Source organism: Leptomonas pyrrhocoris, assembly GCF_001293395.1.
Source record: "Leptomonas pyrrhocoris isolate H10 chromosome Unknown, whole genome shotgun sequence".
Lineage (NCBI taxonomy): Eukaryota > Euglenozoa > Kinetoplastea > Trypanosomatida > Trypanosomatidae > Leptomonas > Leptomonas pyrrhocoris.
Genome location: NW_015438387.1, coordinates 60,896 through 83,761, shown reverse-complemented (window position 1 = coordinate 83,761; position 22,866 = coordinate 60,896). Strand labels below are relative to the sequence as shown.

Genomic DNA, 22,866 nt, shown 5'->3' with positions numbered 1-22,866 from the left:
GGTCCTCACTGCCGTTTTCTGTTTCTGTTTTACGTTGATGCTGCGGATGTTCCGCACCACGGCCGGCCGTATTCGACTCCGGCGTGTTCTCTCGTCCGCTGCACAAACGCAAACAGACAAAGAGGGAGAGAGAGGAAACCATCATGAGCACAGCTTTGTTTTTCTGTCTGCTGCGCGCAGCTGAATGCTGTTGGACAGCAGAGGGCTTCAGCGAGAAGCACCTTTGAGCGAAGTTCGAGGACAGCTCGCTCGTCGCTGTGGAGGAGATGCCCTCCACTGGTTTTTTTTTCCTTCTGTTGCGTTGATATCGCTGTCCTTCTCGCGTCATTTCTTTTTTGCCTCTATTCTCATGGCTTTCTGCGTTGTCTATGACTTGCACTGATCTGACCCTTTTTTTTTTCAAAGGCTGTTTTGGCACATTGAGAGGAAACGCAGCGAGAGCAGGCGCTCGAGGTGCTTGTTACGCTCCCGGCTGTCACCACACCCATTCACCGGATTCAGGTGGCACTCCTCCTCCTTTCGCCCATTACGGCGTACAAGACACCATTCTCAGCTGCATCATCAACATAAGAAACGCAGCCCACACGCACAGACACACACACACACACACACACACACACACACCAACAACTTCATAGAAATAGCCGCAGTAGAGATCATACACACACCCACGCACAAGCATAGAACACACATCTGTACGGCATATTATTTACCACTTCTGGATTCACTTTTTCCTGTCCAATCCATTATAACACCTTCACTCAAAATGTTGTCCCCCTCTGTGGTAGAGGCGTCACCCACGCCACCCAGTCGCGCCAACTCGCTCGCCAACGCCTTCGAAGCACTCCGGCAGGCAAAGGCAATGCTGCGCGGCGAGCAAAGCCCTTTGGCCTCCGCACAGAACGCAAACGGTGCATCTCCACGTCCCAGTCCTTCACCTCCGCAGCAGCGTTGCACAGAAAGCCTGGCCAGCAGTCTAGACGGTGCTCGTCACAGCTACGGGGTGCCCATGACGAGCAGCTGTAGTGGCAGCAGCAACGGCGCTACACAGAGCCGCAGTCGCAGTGGACCCAGTGTGTCGCTGACGACGTCGCGCCACTCACGCAACTGCGACGACACTCACCGTGCTGGAAGCATGAGTCAAGACGCACATCCAGAAGTGGCGTCGAAAGGTGAAGAAGCCAACGAGGGGTCGTCATCGCCGGAGGCCCAACCTCCCACCCCTGCCTTTCGCAGAACCGAAAGCGAAGGCACACGGCGTCGCGAGCAGCACGTTCAGTTCGACGTACCTCCGCCTTCTGCTGATGACGAGAGGCCACACTCGGTCACGTCTGCCACGCCGTCCTTGTCACCTTCGCCGGCGCGTCCCTCCATACCGCCACCAACTTTCTCCGCCCCGCGTGTTGGTTCTGCGGTGGACGTGCGCACCGTGCAGCTCCTTCAGCTTCTCACTTATGAAGAAATACAGCAGATTCATGACGTGCTGTTGCAACAACAAGGAGACACGCCGCTGCGGAGTGACGAGTGGAGGGTGCCAAGCTCTCTCGGTGCTACGGAACCCATCACTTCTGTGGAACGGCAGACGCTGACCGATAACTGGATGACGCAGCACGCCCCTTCTCTATGGGGCACCGAGCCGCCGGTGCAGTTAGACGTGGACGCGCAACTGCGGTACGCCGAGTTGTTTTACACGCAGCTGATGCAGGAGGAAGGCGCGGATGAGGGAGCTGGCAGCGAGGGCCATGAAGCAAACCGCAAAGGAGAGGGAAATACGGCCGCAGTTCCCCCGTCCGCGGACCGCGTTAGCGCAGCTGATAAAGTGCAGAATGGACCGGGCAAGTCACTGAAAGCGTCTGTGGAGGGCAGAGAAGAGGACGACGAACTCACGCTTTCGCCCATCGCAAAGCAGTCGGTGTTCAATTCCCCCGCCCGCCCCCACCACCTCCAAGAAGGCAACACGGAGGAGTTTGCGATGGACATGGAAGGCGAGAGAAGCTCATACAAGCCCATGCCCGCTGCAGTGCCGCCGATTCTCATTTCTCCTGAAAAACAGCGTTGTCGCTCGTCTGCGCTACGGCCGCAAATTGTGCTTTCCGATTCGGATCATCAGCCGTATTGTTCTTCTCCACTGCAGCATCGCATGTCAGGTTGCAGACTGTCCCCTCTCACGTCGCCCTCTGTGCTTTCGATTGAGCACCCACGGGGGCTGTCCGCCGGCCCTTCACGCAGCACCACATCATGGTCGCTGAAAGATTTTGACGTCGGTCGTCGCATCGGCTGCGGCGCGACAGGACGGACATACCTCGCACGCGAGAAACTAAGTAAGGTGGTAGTGGCGCTGAAGTGTGTGCAGAAGGCCTCTGTCGCTGCACGTTACGGTGACGCGGACGTGACACGAGCTGCGCGATTGCACATGTCGGCAGGGCGGCGCTGCCCCCACATTGTGAAGCTGTACACGTTTTTTGAGGATGCGCAGCGGGTGTACCTCACGCTTGAGTACGCCGCAGACGGGGACCTAGCGAGATACGCAGCTCAGCAACCGTACGGGCGGTTGCCGGAAGCGCAGGTGCAGCGTTTTGTGTACCAGCTGACCTGCGCCCTGAAGTACCTGCACGGAAATCAAGTTATTCACTGCGCGGTGGCGCCGCGGCACGTGCTGATCAAGGATCAACACACGACCGTCAAACTGGGGAGCTGTACTCAAGCAACACGACCTCGCGCGTCAGATTCCGAGAAGGAGATCGCGTTGTCCAGCGATGAAAGGGTGGATTATGTTGCGCCAGAGGTGCTGTGCGGCAGAGGACGCAGCTTCAAATCGGACATGTGGTCTTTAGGGGTGCTGACGTACGAGCTGTTGTGTGGCTATTTGCCCTTTGAACACGTCTGCACCACCCAGGCCAAACACCTCATCTGCACTGGCGTTGTGTACTATCCACAATGGGTGAGTGCGACGGCAAGGTCGTTTGTTGGGTCGCTGCTGTGCGTAGAGGAGGCGGGCCGGTGCAGCGCTGTCGAGGCTCTTCAGCATCCTTTCCTGTCTCCGCCGCAGCGCAGTGCTCCCCCATCCACACGTACTGTCTCCCCTCCTCGGACGGGTGGGACTTTTGCTTCGACGAAAAGCTGTATAGGGAGTACAGCAGGCCCCGGGCCGGCAGACGAAGAGATCAGAGGAGAAGACGCTGCTGCCTCGCCTCTTGCTGATGAAAGCATCCCTGTCAGCAGGGGTCTCTCCGTGACCTTCGCCCAAGTCGGGGAAGAGGAGTCGCGCATGCATGGCGCGAAAACAGCGGAGAGCTCCGCCTCCCCCTCCGGTGCCATGCTCACCAGCTCCTTTCTGCAGCTAGGGAGCGGCACCTCCCACATCGAGTCCATAACGATGTCCTCCTCCACGCCCAGCCAGTGCGGCGGCCACTCCGCAAGCGGCGACAACGACGATGCAAGCGTGAGCACGTCGACCCTGTCCAACGCACCCACCGCGGCCACCACTCCCACTCCCGCCTCCGACGGCAGCTCCCCGTTTGCCTTCTTAGGCTTCGCGCTGCCGTCCCATTCGTGGCGAAGCGGTACACAGCCCCACGGCCCCAACAACGGTGGTGGTATGCCCTCCGTCGCCCTGACCTCCCCCCACTCCGTCTCTTCGGTGATAACGGAAGAGGCCGGTGGGCGACCGCGGCGCCGCTCCAGCGCCACCAGCGTGAAATCGGCCGCTCTCAGCAGTCACCCCAGCCTCACGCGAACGCTGAGCGACGTTTCTGCCAGCCTGCTCTCCGTCACCTGCGCCCCCACCGGCGCTGCAGGACCACTGGTGGGCCCCGACGGCCCAGGCAGCAGCAGCAAAGGCAGCAGCCACCGGCGGCCACTCAACAACCGCGCTGCCCCGACGGTTTCGTCCCTCTCCTCTGCCTTTCTGGCGGACAACGAAGCTCGTGTGCCGTGCTCGGTGACGATCAGCAGTCTCACTGCCGCCTCACCCAACCCGCAGTCCGAATGGGGGACCTCGCCGCTGGATGTGGAGGTGTCCGCCTCGTCATCCAATGCCTCTTCCGCACCCGGACAGCTGACGCGTCACGAGTCGTCGTCGCTCCTGTCTGCGGTGGCTGGTGCGAGAAACGCAGCCGCGAAGGGAGAGCAGGTGGCGCCGCAGTGGCCTCGTTCTCTGCCCTCGTTAACGGCGGTCGCGACCACCAACACAGCAGTGGTGCCGCCCACCACCGACGCAGTGAAGGCGAAGAAAGGGAACGTGAGAGGAATCAAAAAGAGGAGGGCGGGCAGCGGTCTAGAGTGTGCGATGCGGCTAGACTTCGACACCCTCAGCGACGATGATGGCTGAGGCCGCGATGCGAAGTTACCCTTTAATAGACTCCTCCTCACGCCTTCCTTCGCTTGAGATTCGAGTCTTTGGTAGAGGAAGGAAAGAAAGCAAACTAAATCGATGGTGGTGTTCAACGAGGCGCTGGCTGTCACGACGGCTTCCCCTCCTCCCAAAAGAACACGTTGCCAGTGAGGGACACACTTCAGATTCCGCCGCCGTCAATGTAGGAAATGTGGCAAGGGAAGCGTTTGCCGTTGCCTGGTTTCCTTGCGCGCATGCCGCCAACGCCGCTTCCAAAAAGAAAAAAACAACAACAACATTAAAAGCGGCGCCATCACTTTGCCTTGGCGCGTTGTCGTTTCCACTCCGCTACGTCTTTCACCGCTTTTCGCCCTCAACGCTTCTTCTCGTTTTGGTTTCTCTTCCACAGCGGTCCACGAATTCGGTGCTGCGGATACGGTTGGTGTGCAGCAGCGGTGACTTTAGCTCGTTCAGGAGCCACCTTATTTGGAAAAAGGATGGTAAACAGCACCAACAGCACACTTACAAAGTAAAAAACAGAACAACCACAATGCCACTTGACTTGGTTGGCAAGCTGCACCGCACCGTGTACATCACGGACTGCCCAGAGGACTCGCAGGAGGATCTCATGCACATGCTTCTGAAGCGCTGCGGCGCCGTCGAGGCCTGGGACGCCGCGGACGGCCGCGTTACGGTCGTCTTCCGAAGCATGAACAGTGTCAGCAATGCCCTCACTTTCAATGGGCTTTCTTTTATTGATTTGACCAGGAAGCTGTGTGTGTGGAGGGCGACAGACCCTCCACCGGCGGAGGCCACGCAGCAGCTGGCGATTCAGGGCGGAGCCCCGTCCGCGAGTGACGGCGCCGATGCCGCTCCACGCGATGCGGCTGCGGAGCAGGCAGAGGAGGACCGCCGACTGCGGCGGAAGGAGCGTCGTGCGGCGCTGCAGCACCTGCTGCAGGCCGACGCCCATGCGTGCGACACCTCCTCTCCCGAGGGCCGGCGGGCGAAGTTGAACGAGTTGTGCCGGCGGCAGCTCAAGGCACTGTGCACGTTGACGGCGGCGGCCTTGACGGATGCGAGGGCAGAGCTGGAGGAGAAGCGCAGTAACCTCGATCGTCTTCGCGACTTGATTCGTATGAAGGAAACAGAGGCGAGCATGAGTGATGAGCCGCCCGTTTCAAAATCCCGGTTGGAGCGTTACTGAGGTTTTTTTTTCTGTTTCTCCGTTCCTTCGGTTGTTGGTGATGCTGCTCGTGTTGCGAGTTCTGCGTTTTTCTCTTGATGCAGCGGGCTTGCAAAGGAAAACAAGAAGAAAGCGCTAATTGGAGCATTTGTTTCTCTACCAACTCCATTACTTCAGGAAACGTCAAAGGCGGTATTCACGGCGTGAACGTTGAAGTGCAGTGCTGCCAACACACGACAATGACCACGATGCGTTCTTCTGCCACCGCCACGGCGGATTCACGCCGCACAGAACTCCTTCCCGTCATTATTCCTTTGTTCTCTTTTTCTCTGTTGGGGATTTTGCATTTCGATCCGCATCCTCCTTTACTGGGGTTGAACTCAATGCAAGCCTCTTTAGCGCATTATCGCCGTTGCTGCTGCTGCGATTGCACCACGTCTTGCATCTCATGCGTCGACAGCGCGCCGTTGTTGTGTGTGTAGCGGCGCTGCGCTCCATCACCGCACAACACGCAACGTCAAGCGATTCTGTGAACCACCTCGACGCGCCAACCGCCACTGCACGCGGAAGACCTGCCGGTATCAGAGCGGATCAGCACGACATCAGCGCGGTCGCCGCAGTCCGCCGCAGTCCCGCTGATACAAGTGCAGCAGCGGGTATGTACAGCGGCGAAGGCTACAACTCTATCGAGCACCTGCGCACTTCTGGAGCAAGCGCTGCGTTGGGTCGCGTGCAATGGACGCTGGGCGTGTTCGCACTTACCGGCTCCGTTGCGTTGCTGTACGCGGTGTACTACTTCACCACCTACACCTACGTGCTGACCACCAATCCAGCGCCGTACCGCAACTCCCTTCTGCATCATTTCCCGTGCGATGCGGCAATCCTTGAAAACAGGTTCACGCTGAAACGGCACCTGGTGGAGGTGACGCCGGCCATCCCACCGCTGCTCGTTGACGGTGCTGCGACAGGCGACGCGGTCGGGCTGTCCGACGCAGCCGAAAAGAAGGCAAAGAAACTGGCAGCTGAGGGAGACGACGTCGCCGCCGCAACGCGCTTTGTACGGCCGGCGCCTGCTATTGTGGAGCGCCGGCTGCATGTCAATGCCCTGCTGCATCGTGTGTACCTGTACCTGCAGAAGTCGCACTCCCTGGTGCTGGTGAATGCGCAGGCGGAGCTCAACCCGCAACGCTTTGTGGACCGCTCCAACAGCGTCGGGCGTGAGGCACGCGCGTCGGTGGGGTTCCTGCGCGAGGATCAGCTTCTGCCCGACCCTACGGAAATGAAGGACACAGAGGAGGCAAGGCAGCGCAGGACGGGGTGGTGGTCGTGGAGGGCATCCCCGGAAACGTCGCGTTCCGCCTCTTCCTCGTCTTCCGCAGACGTGACAGCGGCCACCGCAGGGCCACAACAGATTTGCATTGACAGTGAAGTGCGCCTGCGCGATGCTATAAATGGCTACCAAAAAGGCCATCTGTACACATATGAGCAGACAATAACGCACCTTGTTCAAGAGAAGCTCGTGCAGCGCTTCTATGACTATATAGTTGAGCGTGGCATGTCGGAGCACAAAGGCTTGCGGAGGGTGTATGCGAAGGAGCTGGTTCGCAATGGGCTTATTTCGGGCACCGGCGTCACACTGACGCAGCTGGTGCCGGATGTGGTCCAGTTCGCCGATGAAGTCTTTGACGATGTGAAAGCGAAGTTTAGCGACGACGTGATTGTGTATCATTATAGCGTGAAACTGCGTTAACGGGAGACAGCGCGAAAACAGCTCTGTTATGGATGCAGATCTGTTTTTTTTTTTTTTGAGGGAGGCGATGTGGATCGCGCTCGCTTGCGTCCGCGCACGGTTTGGCTTTTGTGTTGCGTCTTCACAATATGAAGTGCCAGAATGAAAGAAGGAAGAAGACAAGAAGGAGCTTGTGTAGAAAGACTCCAATGAAAGCGCATCGCCCAAAGGACATCTCGGAACAGCCTTGCCGATGTCTTGTGTTCTTGCCGGTGCTTTCCTGCCGGTTTCTACGTGCGATGAAGCGCCGCCATCCACAGAACGGGCTCAGAAAACCTTTATTTGTCGGTGTGTTCTCTCTGAGCCCTTTTACTGGCTCTTCACTTGACTTGCCTTCTCTTTTTTTCACTCTCCTCTCTTCTTCTTTCATCGCCATTTTCCTGTTGTATGTCTCCGAAATCACTTTCTCCACTGCCACCGACGCGTTGCGTGCAGTGCACGCTGAATGTGCACGATACCAAGATATTAATAAAGAAACACGCCCCGTAAGCCCTTCTGTGAGAAGCGCTCCAACGAGGCACCTCCAAATTCTACTGCCGTGCACCCTTTTTTTCCTTCTAAATTTCTCAATAGAGCGGTGCGACTATGTTCAACACCGCCTTTTTAGCTGCTTCAAAGAAGCACTTGCGCCTGAAGTGCAGCGGCTGTTCACGGCTCCTGCCCTCCGAGCACTTCCCGCACAAGAGCGGGCCGCTCAACACCCTTGTTTGTGTCGACTGCAAGGAGATGTGCTTTGGCTGCGGATTGCGGCAGCCGCGCAGCAACTTCTCTGACCCCGATTCGAGCACGTGTGATCGATGCATGGCGAAGCAGCAGGTAGCGAGGGAAAATGTGTACTTCCGCTTTCCGGTGCTGAAATACCGGTCCTGCCCTTTCAGCGTCGATGAGACCCGCGAGGAGCTCCGCAGGGAGGAGCAGGCCAAGTCTCCGTCGTCGCACGGCGCCACGAAGAACTGGAACTACGCCCTTGGCCAGCCGCGTTACTAAACATCAAGCAAAGAAAGGGCCGTTTTAGTGTGACGCTCCCCTTTGGTTTCTGCTTTGTCCGACTAAGGAACGAGGAGATACTCTTCACAGGTTTGCTCTTTATAGTGCCATCTTCACAGTGCTGCAACACGCCGGAAAGCAGAGCGAGCAGGTCCCCCCTCCCCCACACTTACACATACGTCTGTATACACATAAGACAAGTGTGATGCTGGTGGGGAAAAGCAAACAAACAGACGCGACAAAACAGGCGGCAGTAAATGCGCTGACGCTATCCTTGGTTTTTGTTGAAGGCAGCGAAGCCGGCACTTAACTGTAAAGCACCCGCGCACGAAGCGCACAACAACAAAGCCAAACGAGAAAAAATATGCGGTGATTGCTGGACTACTAAGAACTTCCGACTTAATATTAAAAAGAAAGAAACTCCTCTCGCATTCTCCTTCCTCCGTTTCTCTACCACTGCGGATCGTTGTTCCTCTCTGGTTTCGCCTGAATTTCAACGTTACACGTTTGCACAACTAATTCCGTACGTTTTTTTCTCTTCTCTACCCTCTCCAAAAAGCATGGCTCTTCGCTTTCACAGCACTTTCTATACATCTTTGCAGTCGCTTCTCAGCTGCCCCACCATCGCAGCCAAACTCTCTCCTGATTTTTTTTTCACCTCGAAGTTGCACCGCGTGCAGCTCCTTCTCTCTCTCCCTCTCTGCCGCGTTCAAGGCTGCCCACGTTGGAACCACTCATAATAGTCTTCTTCAACGAAAACACGCACACTCGCACGCAAGCACTATGGCACCAAAGAAGGTCACAGCAAAGCCATCGAAGGTTTTCTTCTTTGTGCCGAACCTGATCGGGTACGCCCGCATGATGTGTTCCATCGTGTCTTACCTGGTGGCTCGTGACTACCCGGCTCTGGCTCTGGTGCTCTACACCGCATCCTTTGTATTGGATGCCGCGGATGGCATGGCGGCGCGTGCGCTGGACCAGTGCTCGCACTTTGGCGCCATCCTGGACATGCTCACCGACCGCGCGTCGACCGCTGGTTTTCTGGTGGTGTTGGATGGTGTCATGCAGCCGATGCCGTACCGCTACACCTTCGTGTTGTCGTCGCTCCTCTTCCTCGACGTGGCCTCGCACTTCTGCCGTATGTACGCGTCACTTTTCATCAAGAAGGAGAGCCACAAGGACGTCTCCGACTCCATCTTCAGCCTGCTACGCATCTACTACTCAAACCGCCGTGTTATGGGCGTCTTTTGCATCGGGCAGGAGTTTGCGTACATCTTCCTGTACGCCTGGACGAGCTACAAGAGCGTGGCGGTGCTCAACTCGGTGCTGTGGGCCGCCTTCGTTGCCTGCGCCGTGCCGTGCTTCTTGAAGCAGATCGTCAACTTGCAGCAGCTGATCGACGGACTTTACCACATCGCCTGCGTGGACGCCGTGGAGCGTAGCGAGCAGGGCAAGTCTGCGTAAGACTTCTTGCGGGATGAAAAAGAAGAGACCTCACGCAAGCGGTTTCGTTCCACGCCGCCCCGGCCGCAGTGCGTGCGTGTGTTCTGTTTTATTTTATTTGCTTGTTTATTGGCGCGTTGGTTTCTCTGCGGCGTCCTAATCCGCTTTGTCAGTAGAACGCGTGTTTGCTGGTTCCCGTTGCGTAGAAGACGCTTTCTGCTCTCCATAAGAAGAAGGGAAAAGGAAGAAAATGCGAAATGCCCTCACTAGAGGAGTAGCCGCGCGGGGACTGAGAGAATAAGGCGCGTGCGTCGACGTCTACGAAAGGCGCGGCCTCACCGCAAAGAAGAAAGATCGCAAGCCGCGTGTCTTCTTTGTTTATTTCCAAAAAAAAACAATTAAATGCACCCATTGCCGTGCTGACGAGACAACTTTTAGCTGTGTGTTCTTGTCGTAATGTTGCTTTGCTTTTCTTATTTGCGGCGAACGCCACCCACTTAACGCCTCTCTTTGGTGAGAGAAAGAGAGAGGAGCGAGAAGGGGGAAAACAATGAACATTGCACGATCCCTTGGAGGAAGGAAAATGGCTAAAAATGCGTTTCAGCTTCTTAAAGCGGAAGCTAAGCGAACCGAATAATTCTTCTGTGCGCCGACAACAACGCCTCTTCCCCCTCGTGCTGCGTCGCTGTTCGTTGTCGCAACGTCTTTGTGGTACCTGATGTTCAATCATAGGTACCAGAAACGTCTAGGATGCTTCTGGTGAATGAGCTGGATTGAACACCCACTCACGGACACGTACAGGTACGCGTCTCACGTGTGGCTGAGTTCCACCAACACCGGCGTTCTGCACATCAAGTTTTCCGCCTTCTTTTTTCTTCCTCGCTTTTCTTTTTCCTCAATGGTGTTTCGACTTCGGTCGCCGCGTAATGCAACTTACCGGCAGCACGTACGCATTTCGAGGAACACAACCCTTAGAGAGCCTTCGCTCCTCTCATTTTTTCTTTTTTTCAAATCTTGGTGTTCCGCCTTTTCCTCCATAGGAGTAGCGCGTTGGTTGTGTCTACCTGTCTGTGTGGGTGTGTCTGTGTAGAGACAGCGAGAGAGAGAGGGCGGTGTCACTGGTTACGCACAGGAAACACCGCGGGCACGCAAGTACATACACCTACAAGAGACTTGCGAGCTCATTTAACTGTGTTGTTGCGTTGTACGAAGCACTGAAACATTTTTGCTGCCTCCTTCTGTGCTGCGCCTTTCCGCTTTCTTTTCCTGTTTTCCTTCTGCTATCAAAACAAGAAGCTCCCGACAAAAACAAATCTCGTTAAGTGTTTTACTGTGCGTATAGAGGTTAGCTGTCCGAGATGGACATGCATGCCGACCCTAACGAAGGGGTGGGCGGTGGCGCCGCTGGAGATGCCGCGGCCCACCCGCCGCCCGGCAGCAAGCGCAAGCTGGTGCGCCGAGTGCAGCTCAGCGGCGACGCCGCACTCCCCAATAGGAATAGCAGCGACAACGGAGGCGCAGGTCCTAGCAGAGGGGCCTCCTCTGCCTCAACTCCCCCCTCTGCTGCCGTGCAAGACGTGTCCAGCGAGGACGAGGCCAACGCCCTGGTACGGCGCCTTCGGCAGCTGGAGAGGGAGGGCGCGATGCTGTCCAATACGCTCACGAAGGTGTGCGATGAAAATGGCCGCCTCACCGGCCAAGTCGCAGCGCTCGAGATGAAACTCACCGCCTTGGCGGAGCAGCCGCTGCAGGAGACCTCCGTCCTGCAGTCCCTCTTTGAGCCCGACAAGAAAGGGTGGTTTGGCGGCTCGAAGGCGGCCGCGCGGGAACAGCTAGAGCAGTTGTGTGAGGCTCTGAAAGCTGAGTTCATGGCTTACAAGGCCAGTCATGCGTCGAGCAACGACGAGGTGCAGGCCTTAGTCGAGGGGTTGCACAACGCACACCTCAATGCGCAGGAGCTGGGCAAGCTGGTGCATGAGCAGCAGCAGACAATGAGCAGTACCGCCGCGGCCGTGTCCATTCGTGTCGTTCCGGTGGCCGAACAGACCGACGCGGGCGCCGTGCAGGAGCTTCAGGCGCAGCTGCGCCGCGCACAAGAGCAGAGGGACAAGGCAGACGAGCAACTGCGTAGCCTGCAAGTCGAGCTGCGCGCACTGAAGGTCGAAAACACAACACTGCGGAACGACGCCATCGCCGCCGCCGTCGCGGCCCCTGCCGTTGCGACGGTGAAGACCACGCCAAGGTCGCAGCCGGCAGTGGATACGGCCACCGCCGACGCCCTCGCGAGGGCCAGCGCGGAGCGGGATGCCCTGCGCGATGAACTCGCGAGAATGCGCAACTCACTCGTAGAAAAAAACAAGGAGGCGGCGACGCACAAGCAAAAGGTGGAGGAGATGCGGAATCAACTCACCGCCAAGGACTCCGTGCACTCGGAGGAGCTCGACAGCTTGAAGCAGCAGCTGGCGCACTTCTTCAATCTTTCCAAGACGTGCTCTCGCTGTGATGAGCTGCGGCAAGAACTCGCTCGCGCGCGCGACGAACTCGCTGCCTCTCAGGCCACCGTGCAGGACCTGCGCAACCAAATCGTGGATAGCACGGTGAAGCAGGAGAGGAAGTACAGGGCGCTCGAGACGAAGCTGGCGGAGAGCTCGGAGCAGGTGTCCGCGAAGGAGCACCAGCTGCGGCAGTCGGCCCCTGCGGACGACTACGAGAAGCTCAAGTCAGAGCAGGAAAGCTTGACGCGAGAGGTGGAGTTGTATCAGCAGCGCATCGCCTTTCTGGAGGATGCGCAGAAGGGAAAGGTTGCGGAGGCCAACTTGTCCATGGACGAGTCCGAGGTACTGGAGCTGCTGAACAACTCGAAGGACCGCATTTCCAAACTGGAGTTTGAGCGTGATCGGCTCGTGGTGGAGTTGCAGCAGGCGCAGACGTACGCGGCGGCCCGCGACGCCGAGGCACGCACGCTGCGGCAGCGCTCCGACGAGGACAAGCAGCGCGTCACATTTTTGCTGAAGAAGTGTGCCTCGCTGACCTCCGATGTGCGTAGTGCGACCGCCCAGCTCGATACCTTCAAGGAGCAGTTCGACAAGCAGTCGTTGGAGCTGCGGCAGGAGAAGCGCAGCACCGAGAACATGGCGGCGCTGCAGAAGCAGCTGGATGACGTGACAAAGGAGAAGAAGTTGTTGGAGGATCGCCTGTCTGCCACCCAGCAGATGGAGGAACGCCTGGTGAAGGCGAAGGAGACGATTGCGTACATGGAGCTGGCGCAGAGCAGCAACATCAACATGAGCCAGTACGCCGAGCTCAAGGCGGAGAAGGAAAAGCTGGCCAACACCATGGAGCCGCTGCAGCGCAGGTTAGAGGAGTCGAAAGCTGAAATAGAGCGACTGAAGTCGGTCACCGATGCCCAGCAGGCCATCTCGTCGACGCAGAACAACAACGTACGGACGTGGCAGGACCAGGTCACGGCACTCAGCGAGAGCGAGGCAAAGCTGCGCGAAAAGTTGGGTATGCTGACCAGCGAGAACACCCGCCTCACGCAGGTCAACGCCTCGCTGGAGCAGCAGATGAACGACATGCAGGACGGCATCAAGGAGATGGCGCTGCACATGGAGCAGGACCGCGCCGCCAGCAAGGCCACCGCGGAGGCAAACACCCAAAAGGAAATCCAAAACGTGCGCAACGAGCTGGCCCAGGCACGGGCGACGATTGCCGAGGTGCAGGCACGCGACGGACAGTACGTGGCGGAGGGCCTGTACCAGTCCGTCGTTGTCGAGCGCGACAAGGCGAACGAGGACATCAAGCGCCTGAACGGCGAGCTGGAGAAGCGCAAGTCAGAAATCCTCATCTACCGCCAGACCATCTCCGACCTGGAGGTAGAGAACGACGAGCGAGTGAAGGAGATCGAGACACTGCAGGACCGCTACCAGGCCGACCGCACCGCCCTCAACGATCGCCTCACAAAGGAGCAGAAGCGTGCGGCGGAGCTGACGAGCACCAACGCCGCTCACACCGCTCAGATCGCAGCCATGGACGCAGAGGCGCAGAAGAGCAAGACGGCCATCGCAGAGCTGCAGGAGAAGGCGACAAAGCAGCAACGCGCGTTCGAGGACAAGTGCCGCCGCGAGGAGGCCTTGAGCAACGAGATCAAGCGCCTCCAGGGCCAAATTAGTACCCTGCAGGCAGCCGCGGCGGAGGACGGCAACCATAATGGCGCAGCTGCGGTGCAGGGCACCAATAACGGCACCACGGCCGTGGCGGCACTCCCCGTGATCGCAGTGACGGAGGTTCAACCCGCCAAGACCGCTGAGTTGCCTGCCCCAGCTTTCGAACGGGAAGTCAGCAGCCGCAGCGAGGCCTCGTCGAGTTCGGCTCCTCCGGCCCCGGTGGCCGCCCCTGCTGCTTCCTCTGTCGCCTCCGGCCCTGACCCCATCGTCATTGAAGCTTTCCAGAAGCGCATCTACGACCTACAAACCGAGAATGAGCGGATTGCCGGCGAGATGAAGCGCACGCAGCTGCAGCGGCAGATCGATACGGAGGAAGACCGTCACACCATCACGATGTTGCAGACGCAGTTGAAGAATAAAATGTCGTCGTCAGATCGCACCGCGTACACGGCGGCGATTGCGAAGGCGGATAGCCTCAAGAAGAGTGTGGAGTCCCTCATGGCGGAGAACGCACAGTTAAAGCAGCAGCTCAGCGTCAACCAGGCCCCGGCCAACCAGGCGGTGTCCGCCTCTTCGTTAGCCATCGCGGGGTCGCACCAGATGGACATGCTGCAGCTGCAGGCTCAGCTGCAGGAACAGAAGGCTACCTTCAACATTGCGATGGAGAAGGCCGCACAGGACCGCGAGGCCTACGAGGCGCAGATTCAGGAGCTGGAGGAGCACCTACACGAGGCACAGGAAGCAGCAGCGGCAGCGCCGCGTACCGCTGTCATGGTGCCAAGCCTTTCTTCTTCTGCCGCCGGCGCTGCTGCTACGGCGGAAGGTGCGGAGGAGGGCGAACATGATGGTGCGGTGGTCGATTCCTCTCCTCTAGGCAAACCGACGAAGAAGAAGGTAAAGAAGATCCGCAAGAAGAAGACGCTGGCGGAGCAGGTGGGGCCCATCGACGACGGAGAGGATATTCTCGCTGCTGCGCCGGCTCCTGCGGTGGCATCAACCGCGACAAACGCCGCTGCGCAGGACGTGCAGTCCTCGCTTGCCCAGGCGCAGCGAGAGTTGACGCAGCTGAAGGCGGAGAACACGCAGCTCAAGGCAACCATCGCAGACCTCACCGCGCAGCTGCAGCAAGCCGAGGAGGACGTGGCGGCCGCCCACGAGGATTTGGAGCTGGCGCAGACGTCAATGGACGAGGAGCGGCGCGACCTCAACAAGCAGATTGCCTTGATGCAGGAACAGAAGACAATGAGGCAACAGAGCCTGGATGAACGTCAGACCTCGACACGATCGGGCAACAGCAGCTTCACCAACGTTGGCGGCAAAGGCTCCTTCCGCAACCAGGCCATCGCCGACTCGCAGATGCAGCTGCGGCGCTGCCAGGATGAACTGGACCGCCTGCAGATGGAGAACAGAGACCTCAAGAACCGTTTAGCCAGGGCAGACGCCACGGAGAAGGAGTCGCCGACGATGTCGCAGGACGGGCCCGCCACTGCGCGCCACGGCGAGCTGCGGAAGCTTCAAAAGAAGTTGAAGCAGAAGGACGCGGAGATCAAGGCGCTGGCAGATCAGCTGATGCCGACCAAAGAGAAGCTGGTAGAGTACATGGCGATGGCAGACAGGCTGGGTTTGCAGTACCCCTTTCCACCAGAGTTGGAGGGTGCGACGGTGATGCGGCTGAAGGCGTTGCACGTGCCCGTCGACCCCCGTGCCGCTTCCGCACCGGCGCAGACACAGGCCGCACAGCGCAGACAGCCGACAAGATCGAATGCTGGTGGGAGGGCGGAGGACTTGTCTCCCCCACCGCGTGCGCCGAGGAAGCGCACCGCTCTGCCTCGCGAAGAGGAGGACTTCTCCCTGCGCTGAGGGGGACAGGGGAATACGAGATGATTGGTCTAAGAAATGCACGATACGGCCGGCTGCATTTCAGTTTTGTGGGGTTTTCTGCTCTTGTGTTTTTATTGTTCGACAAGATGCTCAGTATTGTTGCTCTTTGCGCTTCTTTTTAATTATATATATTTTTTTTTTGCTGTTGAGCGCTGCTGTTGTTCACTTTCTGTTGTGCGCACCCAACTTCGGATGCAGAGACTGGCGTTGCTTCCGTGGAGCTGACGCAAGATGGACTGTTGAATCGCTTTCATCTGCGCTTCTGCTCCGCATGCACGGGCAGTCGAGGCCTTCACGCTGCATTTGCTGCTGGTTTTAGCTGTAAACGTTTTCCATTTTTGTCTCCGGCGCTTTCTTATGTTTGTATGTTCCTGAATTCGTTGCCACCACAGTCGGCGTCGGTCTATTCCCCCCGTTTGTTTTCCCTGTACAATAGAGCAAAAAAATGTCGGAGCTTTTCTTTCATTGCGCGCCCAACCGCATGAAACAAAACGAACAACAAAGCGAAGCTAGTACTTCATACGCCTCTCGGCTGACTTGACACCATGTCAGTCGAGGACAGTCGTTGAGTTGCGCAGGGACGAGCAGCTGATCCGAATTGAACCTCTTTCTGCTACTCAATCAAGCGTACATGCCAGTGGCGGATTGCAGCTCCGACTCGGTGACTCGCGCACCACTGGATCAAAGTCGCACGCATCGTTAGCAAAGAATAATAATAATAATAATAATGAAGCAGGGCCTGCACCGTACGCAAGTTGGCAACAGCAAAGTAGGTGCAAAGGAGTATCTTGTTCTTTGAGCAGCGTCTTTGCGTGTCGTTCGAGCGCCTCCGTTTTTAATCTCTCGCTCGCTTTTCCCTCCATTCGCTCTCGCGTCTTGCGGACTCTCTCGGTCTTTTCCACGTGGAACTCTGCTGCTCGACAGTTGTACTGCTTTGCTCTTCTTTCATTTGCTGTTTTCTTCGTTGCCTTTTCGCACCTCGTTGCTATTCCGCTTCTCACACTAGGCCCCCTGCTCTTGTCGACAGGAGTAGACGTTGCTCTTCTTGTTGCGGCCGCTGCGCTGCTAGGCCGTGTCTGTTCTTCCACCTCCTTTCCTTCTTCTCACTGTTACGATCGTCTTCTACGCACCTCGTGAGAGCTGATCGCTTCTTCTCCTCCTTCTGTGGAGTCCGCTGTGAGAATGCCCGCTGAGAGAGAGAGGAAGGAAACAGAGTAGTGAGGAACCTTCTCGTTCGTAGCGTGAGAGTGCACTCCTCAGGGCTTTTGTGTTTCTGCACGTCACCTCGCGGGAGTCGAACGTGCTGATGGGCGAAGAGAGAGCCCCTCTGCTGTGCACCACGGACCTCGTGGCCCCTGAGACACAAATCGCACTGGACGATGGCGTCTACAGCACACCGCAGGAGATCAGCCGCGGCGTGACCTACACCGGCAGCGTCACGGCGCACACCTTGAGCGGCGACGGCTGCCTCACCTGCGCTCGTGGCTCCTACAGCGGCACCTTCCACCAAAACAAACTCACCGGCAACGGCCGCTTCAGTGGCGGTGCATCCGCAGATACGCTGCGCAGCACCGGCGTCGCGACATCGCCGTCCGACGTACCACGCGGGGCGGTGCGGGTCCACGGTGCGACCACCTCCGCTGCGCTCGCTGCCCTCTCGGAAGCAGGTCTTGACCCCACCACGGTTGTGTCGTACGACGGAGAATGGAGGAACGGCGTCCCGCACGGCCACGGCGTGATGCGGTGGGACAGCGGGGACACGTACGAGGGCCTCTTCGACGGCGGTCAACCACACGGTAGCGGCAGTGGAAGCAACGGCGGCGACGGCGTCAACGCTTTCACCTTTGCGGATGGGAGTGTATACACGGGTGAGTTCGATCACGGCCTGCGTAACGGCCGTGGCAAGATCGTATTGCCCAATGGGGACGTCTACGATGGACAGTTTGTGCGGGGCACCGTGACAGGGTTCGGCACCATCACCTACGAGAACGGTCCCCGCGTCTACCGCGGGTTGCTCGAGAACGGTAGGAAAATTAAAGGCACGCTGCGCTTTCCGGGTTCGCTGCGCGGGTACGACGGGGAGTGGCAGGACGACGTGCCGCACGGGTCGGGCTGCATGACTTTTGCAAACGGAGACTTCTACAAGGGCGACTTCGCGGCTGGCGAGCTGAACGGTGTGGGGTGCTTGTGCTATCAGCACCCGGCGGGTAAGGTTTACTATGGGCAGTTTCTGCGTGGGCAGCCGTGCGGCCGCGGCTACATATACGAGCCGGAGGCGACGCAGAGCGCCGACAGTCTGACAGAGCCGCCGGTAGCAAAGGTGACCGAGAGTTACTTCCAAAGCGGGCAGGCGGTGCAAGAGTCGGAGACGGCGGTGCGCGACGCCGTTGTCGAGGCCACACGCGGTCTGCGCATGCCGGAGGCGACACCGCCGAGTTACTCAACGCTCCTTCAGCAGCGGCCCGTCACCACCACCGCTGCGGAGGTGGCTATCCCTCTTTTGCAAGTCGAGAATGATTCCGCTGCGACTGCATTTGGAAGTGGCGTGACATCGAGCTCGCCTGCGGGCAACTCGATGAGTACTTCGCACCCAAAGGCGGCGGAGGACGGAGGAGAGGCAGACGAAGACGAGGAGGAGGAGGTCAGTCTCTCCGCCGCGGGCGACGATGTGGACGTGGACGTGGAGGATGCGGAGGCGGAAAAGGCCGTGGCGGGGAGCGACGGCAGCCCCGACACGGATTTGGCAGCGATGCCGCCGCTGACTTCCGCGCAGGACGGTAGTTGTTGTGGGTGGCTTGCGAAGTGCTCCATTGGCCGTCACAACCTCAGTCTTATCTCCACTTGGAAGCGCCGCTACTTCATTCTTGCCTTGTGCAACGACAGCGTCTGCCTCGGGTACTACCAGGACGAGCAATGCCGCAAGCCGGTTGGCTTTATTCGGCTCAACACCACCGACACGCGCATCGTCACCTGTCCGACCACCAAAACGCACAAGAAAGCCAGCCGTCCGGGCCGCGACTTGTGCGTGATCTATCACGAAGACCGCAAGGAATACAAGCTCCTACTGCGTGCGCACGACGCGACCGATCATGATCGATGGGCCATTGCGTTTCGCTCCTTCTTTCTCATTGTGGATCGACCGTCGGATCACCCCATGCACGCATTCCAAAGCTGATCCGTCTTTTTTTATTGTTTTCTTCCGCTGTCTGCCCCCACCACTGCTGTAATGTGGGCGGATTAAGAATCACACGCAAACACAGCCAATTCCAATTATCTATGAAAGCGCCGTATGCGGGTGTCGTTCTGTAGACGAACACACATCTTTGGCATTGAGAAGATGAAATGAAAGGGCGCGCATCGCTTCTAACCGTTTATCCCGTGGAAGGAGGCGCAGGAAGCCTACCAGAAGGGCGGCCAACAAGACACGGCGTACTCTTGCTGCCCTCCCTCCTGATTGTTTGTGAAGTGCCCGTGTTTTTGCCGGCCAATGAGGCGAAAAGGAAACGCACTGTTTTCCCATCAAATGTGAAGGAGTTTGATTGTACCCAACAGATAACCGGAGAAGAAAGAGAGCCGTTGTGTTCGCCAGATGTGCGGGATGCCCTCCAATGAACGCCGCAAACTCCTCCTTTTCTCTCCCCTCTCGCTTCATTCTTATACGCGCCGCACAATCCGACCTGTCAATCATCGGTGTGTCGACGATGCTCCATCGCGATCACCCTTGCGAACGCGAAATCAAAGAAAAGGAGAAAAACCCATTACTCGGGAGGAGGAGCGATCTCTTTTCGCCTCGTCGCCGCCGTGTATTCGCGTTCTCCTCTCTTCACATTCAGCAGTTCTAGAACACGTGTTCGCACAGCAGCATGTCGACCGCTAGCGAATCAGCGCCTTGCGCGGTGCCTTCCAAACTGTGGCGCGAGTGCTTGAAGGAGTACGACTACAGCCCGGATCGGCCCAGAGGTGCCTGTGACCCGCAGCGAGAAAAGTTTTACGCGTGTGTCAAGAGCTGGACCGAACGCACGCAAGGCACGAAGTACGCGTACACGCAGTTCGAGCTCCCAAAACTGTGCGGCCACGAAGCTGAGAAACTGCACCAGTGTATGATGATCAACATGTTTGAGGTCAGCCACTGTCAGCGCGACATGGCCGTGCTAAAGCGCTGTGCCGCGCGCCACGATCCCGAGGTGCGCCGCTACTTAGAAGGCGACGAAGCAATTGCCGGGTTGGAGAACGATGTGGAGGAGGCTACTGGGCTGCAGCGCCTGTGGTACAAGGCGATCGGAAAGTTGTGAAGCAGGCTTGCTGCTTCTCCTCTCTCCTTTCTCTTTTTTCTTTTCTCGCCTGTGCATCACAGTTGTCATGGAGAGCGGTCGTGTTGTTGAAAGTCACATTTACGTGTAATCACCTTAATAGTACATTATTAGCTTAACAAGAAGAAAATGTGGTTGGCGCTTGCGCAGCACCGCGCGCATGCAATTGCATTTCGCGTGGAGACTTTGCTGTCACGTATAACTTCGCCTAAAAAAAAAAACAACACAGAAAAGTGAATCTACCTTTCCTTGGCCCTTGCGTGTGTGTCTGGAAGAGGTGCGACATCACCACTCGCTCAAACGAAGCTGTTTTGCTCTTCATTAGCACCGCGAATGTATGGTGAGCCTCTTGCCGACTTTTCTGGGCGCCTATTTCACTCCTACTCTTTTTTTCACCCTTCTTATTCACTTTATTGAAGTGCGAAGCGCACGCGTGCGTGTGTGTGTGTGTCATTCCAATTCGCCTTTCATGTTATGCGCATCCACAGCGACGTTGATTAACTGCGGTTTGTGCTACTCAAATTTGCGCCAATTCGGTTCTCGTTGTTTGTGTCGCGAAATTCAAAGCGCCTTTGTGCTGCTGCTCTACAATTCATATATATATATATATATATATATACTTTCTCCCTGCTTTATGAACTTTCTGGAGCTTCTTTCATTGCCCCATTGACAGAGAGGTTATTTGCTTTTTTTTTTATTAATCCAAGCCGTGCTTCGTGTGATACGGCACGGTGTGCACTACTCTATTCTCTTTTTTTTTCTTTGTTCTCTGGAATTTCCCACCGCCACGTGTAATCTACGGAGTGCGTAGAGGCCCCAGTGCAGCCTTTCAGAGTACACTGGGCTTTATTTTGTTGTGGCAATTTCGTAGACGAGGGAGATGCAGCCAAGCAGCAGCTCCCCCACTCTTTTAGAGGTACCGGGTGCGGTATGGCAGGATGAGACCCGCGTGGACGTCTGCAACGGCCGCCGCTGCCGTCGACGCTTTCATCGGCTGCTCTGCGCGAAGCACCACTGTCAGTGGTGTGGCCGTGTGTTTTGCGACGCCTGCGCACCGCGTCAGGCCACGCGTCACGGCACGCTGCTGCGCCGCTGCAACAGCTGTCGCCTGCCCATCATCTTCAAGCACTTCTGGAATGCGACGAAACACGCGATGGACTGCACGCCCTTTGAGTGCATCCTGGCCTTCTTGGCACCGCACAACATCACCGCCCTCCTGCAGAGCTGCCACACCATGCTGGCGGAGTACCCGGTCTGCGGGTACCCCTTCTTCGACTCCATCCAGGAGCGGTTCCCTTCGTACTACACGGGGGCCCAGATCGGCCGCGGCTCATTCGGCACTGTGTACAAGTGTGAAGATCGACTCGCCAAGGACCGCCGCCGCGTCATTCTGAAGTGTGTGTTGAAGTCTTCCAATCTCACCTATACGCGGTGGTGCAAGGCCGTCACGGAGCTGCGCATCCTCGCCTCCGTCGAGCACCGCAACGTGGCCCGCTTGCTGGAGGCGTTCCAGACACGAGAGTACGTCGTCATCGTCATGGAGGCCGGGGAGGGCGGAACCGTGCGGCAGGGCTACGAGTACGTACGCCAGCACCGGCTGCCGCTCGAAGCTTTCACCGCAAACGTTATTGAGGGCGTCGCGGCGGGTCTCGACTACCTCTACCGCGAAAAGCACGTCATCCACCGTGACATTAAGCTGGACAACATCGTGCTCAGCGCAGACTACGCCACGCCGATGATCATCGACTTTGGGCTGGCCGAGTACATCGTGCAGGAGGAGGGTCAGTGGTTTGTAGTGGGCGGCACCCGCAACTACGCCCCGCCCGAGAGCATCGGTGCCATCGCGGCGGGCCACCTCGACATCAAGGAGAGCGGTCTCACGATGCACAAGGGCGACATTTTCAGCCTCGGCGTTGTCGCGTACGTCCTTCTCACCGCCCATCGCCCCTTCCTGAACAAGGGGAAGTTTGACAAGCAGTATGAGGAGATGCAGAAGGGTGTCTCCTGCTGCGGGCCCCTGTGGGACGGCACCTCGTCGGCGGCGCAGGCCTTGGTGCAGGCCATGCTCTCCTTCAACCCGTCGCAGCGGCCGTGCTACGCGGAGATACAAGTGAACCCTTTTATCGAGTCCTGCGCCGCCGGCGTGGCAGAGATCAGGGAGATGCGGCTTTCTGGTCTCTTGGAGGCGGAAAAGGAAACGCTGGATCAGTGGGTGATGCTCGAGCCTTCCGAGATGCAAGAGGAGGAGAGCGACATCTTGTCCTTGGCCACGCCGCAGCGGTGGTATCACGCTTACCTGCCGCGCACCAGCCTTCATCTTTGGTAACGCGCGTGCTTTTCTGACTCGACTGCAAGTACTGCAATAAAGGATTGGGCGTGGGCAACCGACAGCGTTTACTACGATCCTTTGTGTTTCCTTTGTGCTCAGGTGTTTACTCCTGCCTTCTTTTTTCTTTTGAGGTTGTTGTGCTTCATAATTTTTAAATCTTCTGTTGCTCTTTTAATGATCTCTTTTCCCAAACAGTAAAAGCACTGCCGCTGTGCAGGGGACTCCGCGGCAGCAGCGACATCGTCTCTCTCCAGCCGAACCGCTCAGAAATCTTCTCTGCCAATCCGTTCCCCAGGCTGAAAAGAAGGAAAAGGGACGACGACGATGGAAAGCGCCGCTCCACATTTCCTCTCAAGCCGCCGCTGAAGGTTAACGTGGGAGGCAAAAAAAATAAATAAATGTATCCATTGTTTGCTGTTGCTCCGCTGCAGACGCCTCTCCA

The 22,866-nt window shown here is 57.6% G+C and overlaps 9 protein-coding genes across 10 annotated transcripts; all 9 read left to right on the top strand.

Annotated features, from left to right (window-relative positions):
• Nucleotides 1-404: 404 nt before the first annotated feature.
• Nucleotides 405-4,330, top strand: ABB37_09380 (putative protein kinase; the record flags this gene model as incomplete). Its single annotated transcript, XM_015808807.1, has 1 exon — nt 405-4,330. The coding sequence occupies exon 1, from the start codon at nt 767-769 to the stop codon at nt 4,328-4,330; it is 3,564 nt and encodes a 1,187-aa protein (XP_015652520.1). The 5' UTR covers nt 405-766.
• A 411-nt stretch (nt 4,331-4,741) lies between these two features.
• ABB37_09379 (hypothetical protein) lies at nt 4,742-5,540 on the top strand (the record flags this gene model as incomplete). The annotated part of the gene is made up of 1 exon (XM_015808806.1): nt 4,742-5,540. The coding sequence occupies exon 1, from the start codon at nt 4,884-4,886 to the stop codon at nt 5,538-5,540; it is 657 nt and encodes a 218-aa protein (XP_015652519.1). The 5' UTR covers nt 4,742-4,883.
• Nucleotides 5,541-5,908: 368 nt separating this feature from the next.
• On the top strand, nt 5,909-7,269 carry ABB37_09378 (putative mitochondrial hypothetical protein; the record flags this gene model as incomplete). The annotated part of the gene is made up of 1 exon (XM_015808805.1): nt 5,909-7,269. The coding sequence occupies exon 1, from the start codon at nt 5,968-5,970 to the stop codon at nt 7,267-7,269; it is 1,302 nt and encodes a 433-aa protein (XP_015652518.1). The 5' UTR covers nt 5,909-5,967.
• A 473-nt stretch (nt 7,270-7,742) lies between these two features.
• On the top strand, nt 7,743-8,295 carry ABB37_09377 (putative mitochondrial hypothetical protein; the record flags this gene model as incomplete). The annotated part of the gene is made up of 1 exon (XM_015808804.1): nt 7,743-8,295. Exon 1 carries the CDS (start codon nt 7,894-7,896, stop codon nt 8,293-8,295), a length of 402 nt encoding a protein of 133 aa, XP_015652517.1. The 5' UTR covers nt 7,743-7,893.
• Nucleotides 8,296-8,853: 558 nt separating this feature from the next.
• On the top strand, nt 8,854-9,759 carry ABB37_09376 (CDP-diacylglycerol--inositol 3-phosphatidyltransferase; the record flags this gene model as incomplete). Of its 2 annotated transcripts, none has more annotated exons than XM_015808803.1 (1): nt 8,854-9,759. In XM_015808803.1, exon 1 carries the CDS (start codon nt 9,079-9,081, stop codon nt 9,757-9,759), a length of 681 nt encoding a protein of 226 aa, XP_015652516.1. In that variant the 5' UTR covers nt 8,854-9,078. The 2 variants fall into 2 exon arrangements, with proteins under 2 accessions (XP_015652516.1, XP_015652515.1); XM_015808802.1 differs by having other exon boundaries at nt 8,875-9,759.
• A 1,337-nt stretch (nt 9,760-11,096) lies between these two features.
• ABB37_09375 (hypothetical protein) lies at nt 11,097-15,764 on the top strand (the record flags this gene model as incomplete). The annotated part of the gene is made up of 1 exon (XM_015808801.1): nt 11,097-15,764. The coding sequence occupies one exon, from the start codon at nt 11,097-11,099 to the stop codon at nt 15,762-15,764; it is 4,668 nt and encodes a 1,555-aa protein (XP_015652514.1).
• Nucleotides 15,765-16,708: 944 nt separating this feature from the next.
• On the top strand, nt 16,709-18,960 carry ABB37_09374 (hypothetical protein; the record flags this gene model as incomplete). The annotated part of the gene is made up of 1 exon (XM_015808800.1): nt 16,709-18,960. The coding sequence occupies exon 1, from the start codon at nt 17,092-17,094 to the stop codon at nt 18,958-18,960; it is 1,869 nt and encodes a 622-aa protein (XP_015652513.1). The 5' UTR covers nt 16,709-17,091.
• A 565-nt stretch (nt 18,961-19,525) lies between these two features.
• On the top strand, nt 19,526-20,077 carry ABB37_09373 (hypothetical protein; the record flags this gene model as incomplete). The annotated part of the gene is made up of 1 exon (XM_015808799.1): nt 19,526-20,077. The coding sequence occupies exon 1, from the start codon at nt 19,649-19,651 to the stop codon at nt 20,075-20,077; it is 429 nt and encodes a 142-aa protein (XP_015652512.1). The 5' UTR covers nt 19,526-19,648.
• Nucleotides 20,078-20,513: 436 nt separating this feature from the next.
• On the top strand, nt 20,514-22,421 carry ABB37_09372 (putative protein kinase; the record flags this gene model as incomplete). Its single annotated transcript, XM_015808798.1, has 1 exon — nt 20,514-22,421. Exon 1 carries the CDS (start codon nt 20,976-20,978, stop codon nt 22,419-22,421), a length of 1,446 nt encoding a protein of 481 aa, XP_015652511.1. The 5' UTR covers nt 20,514-20,975.
• Nucleotides 22,422-22,866: the final 445 nt, after the last annotated feature.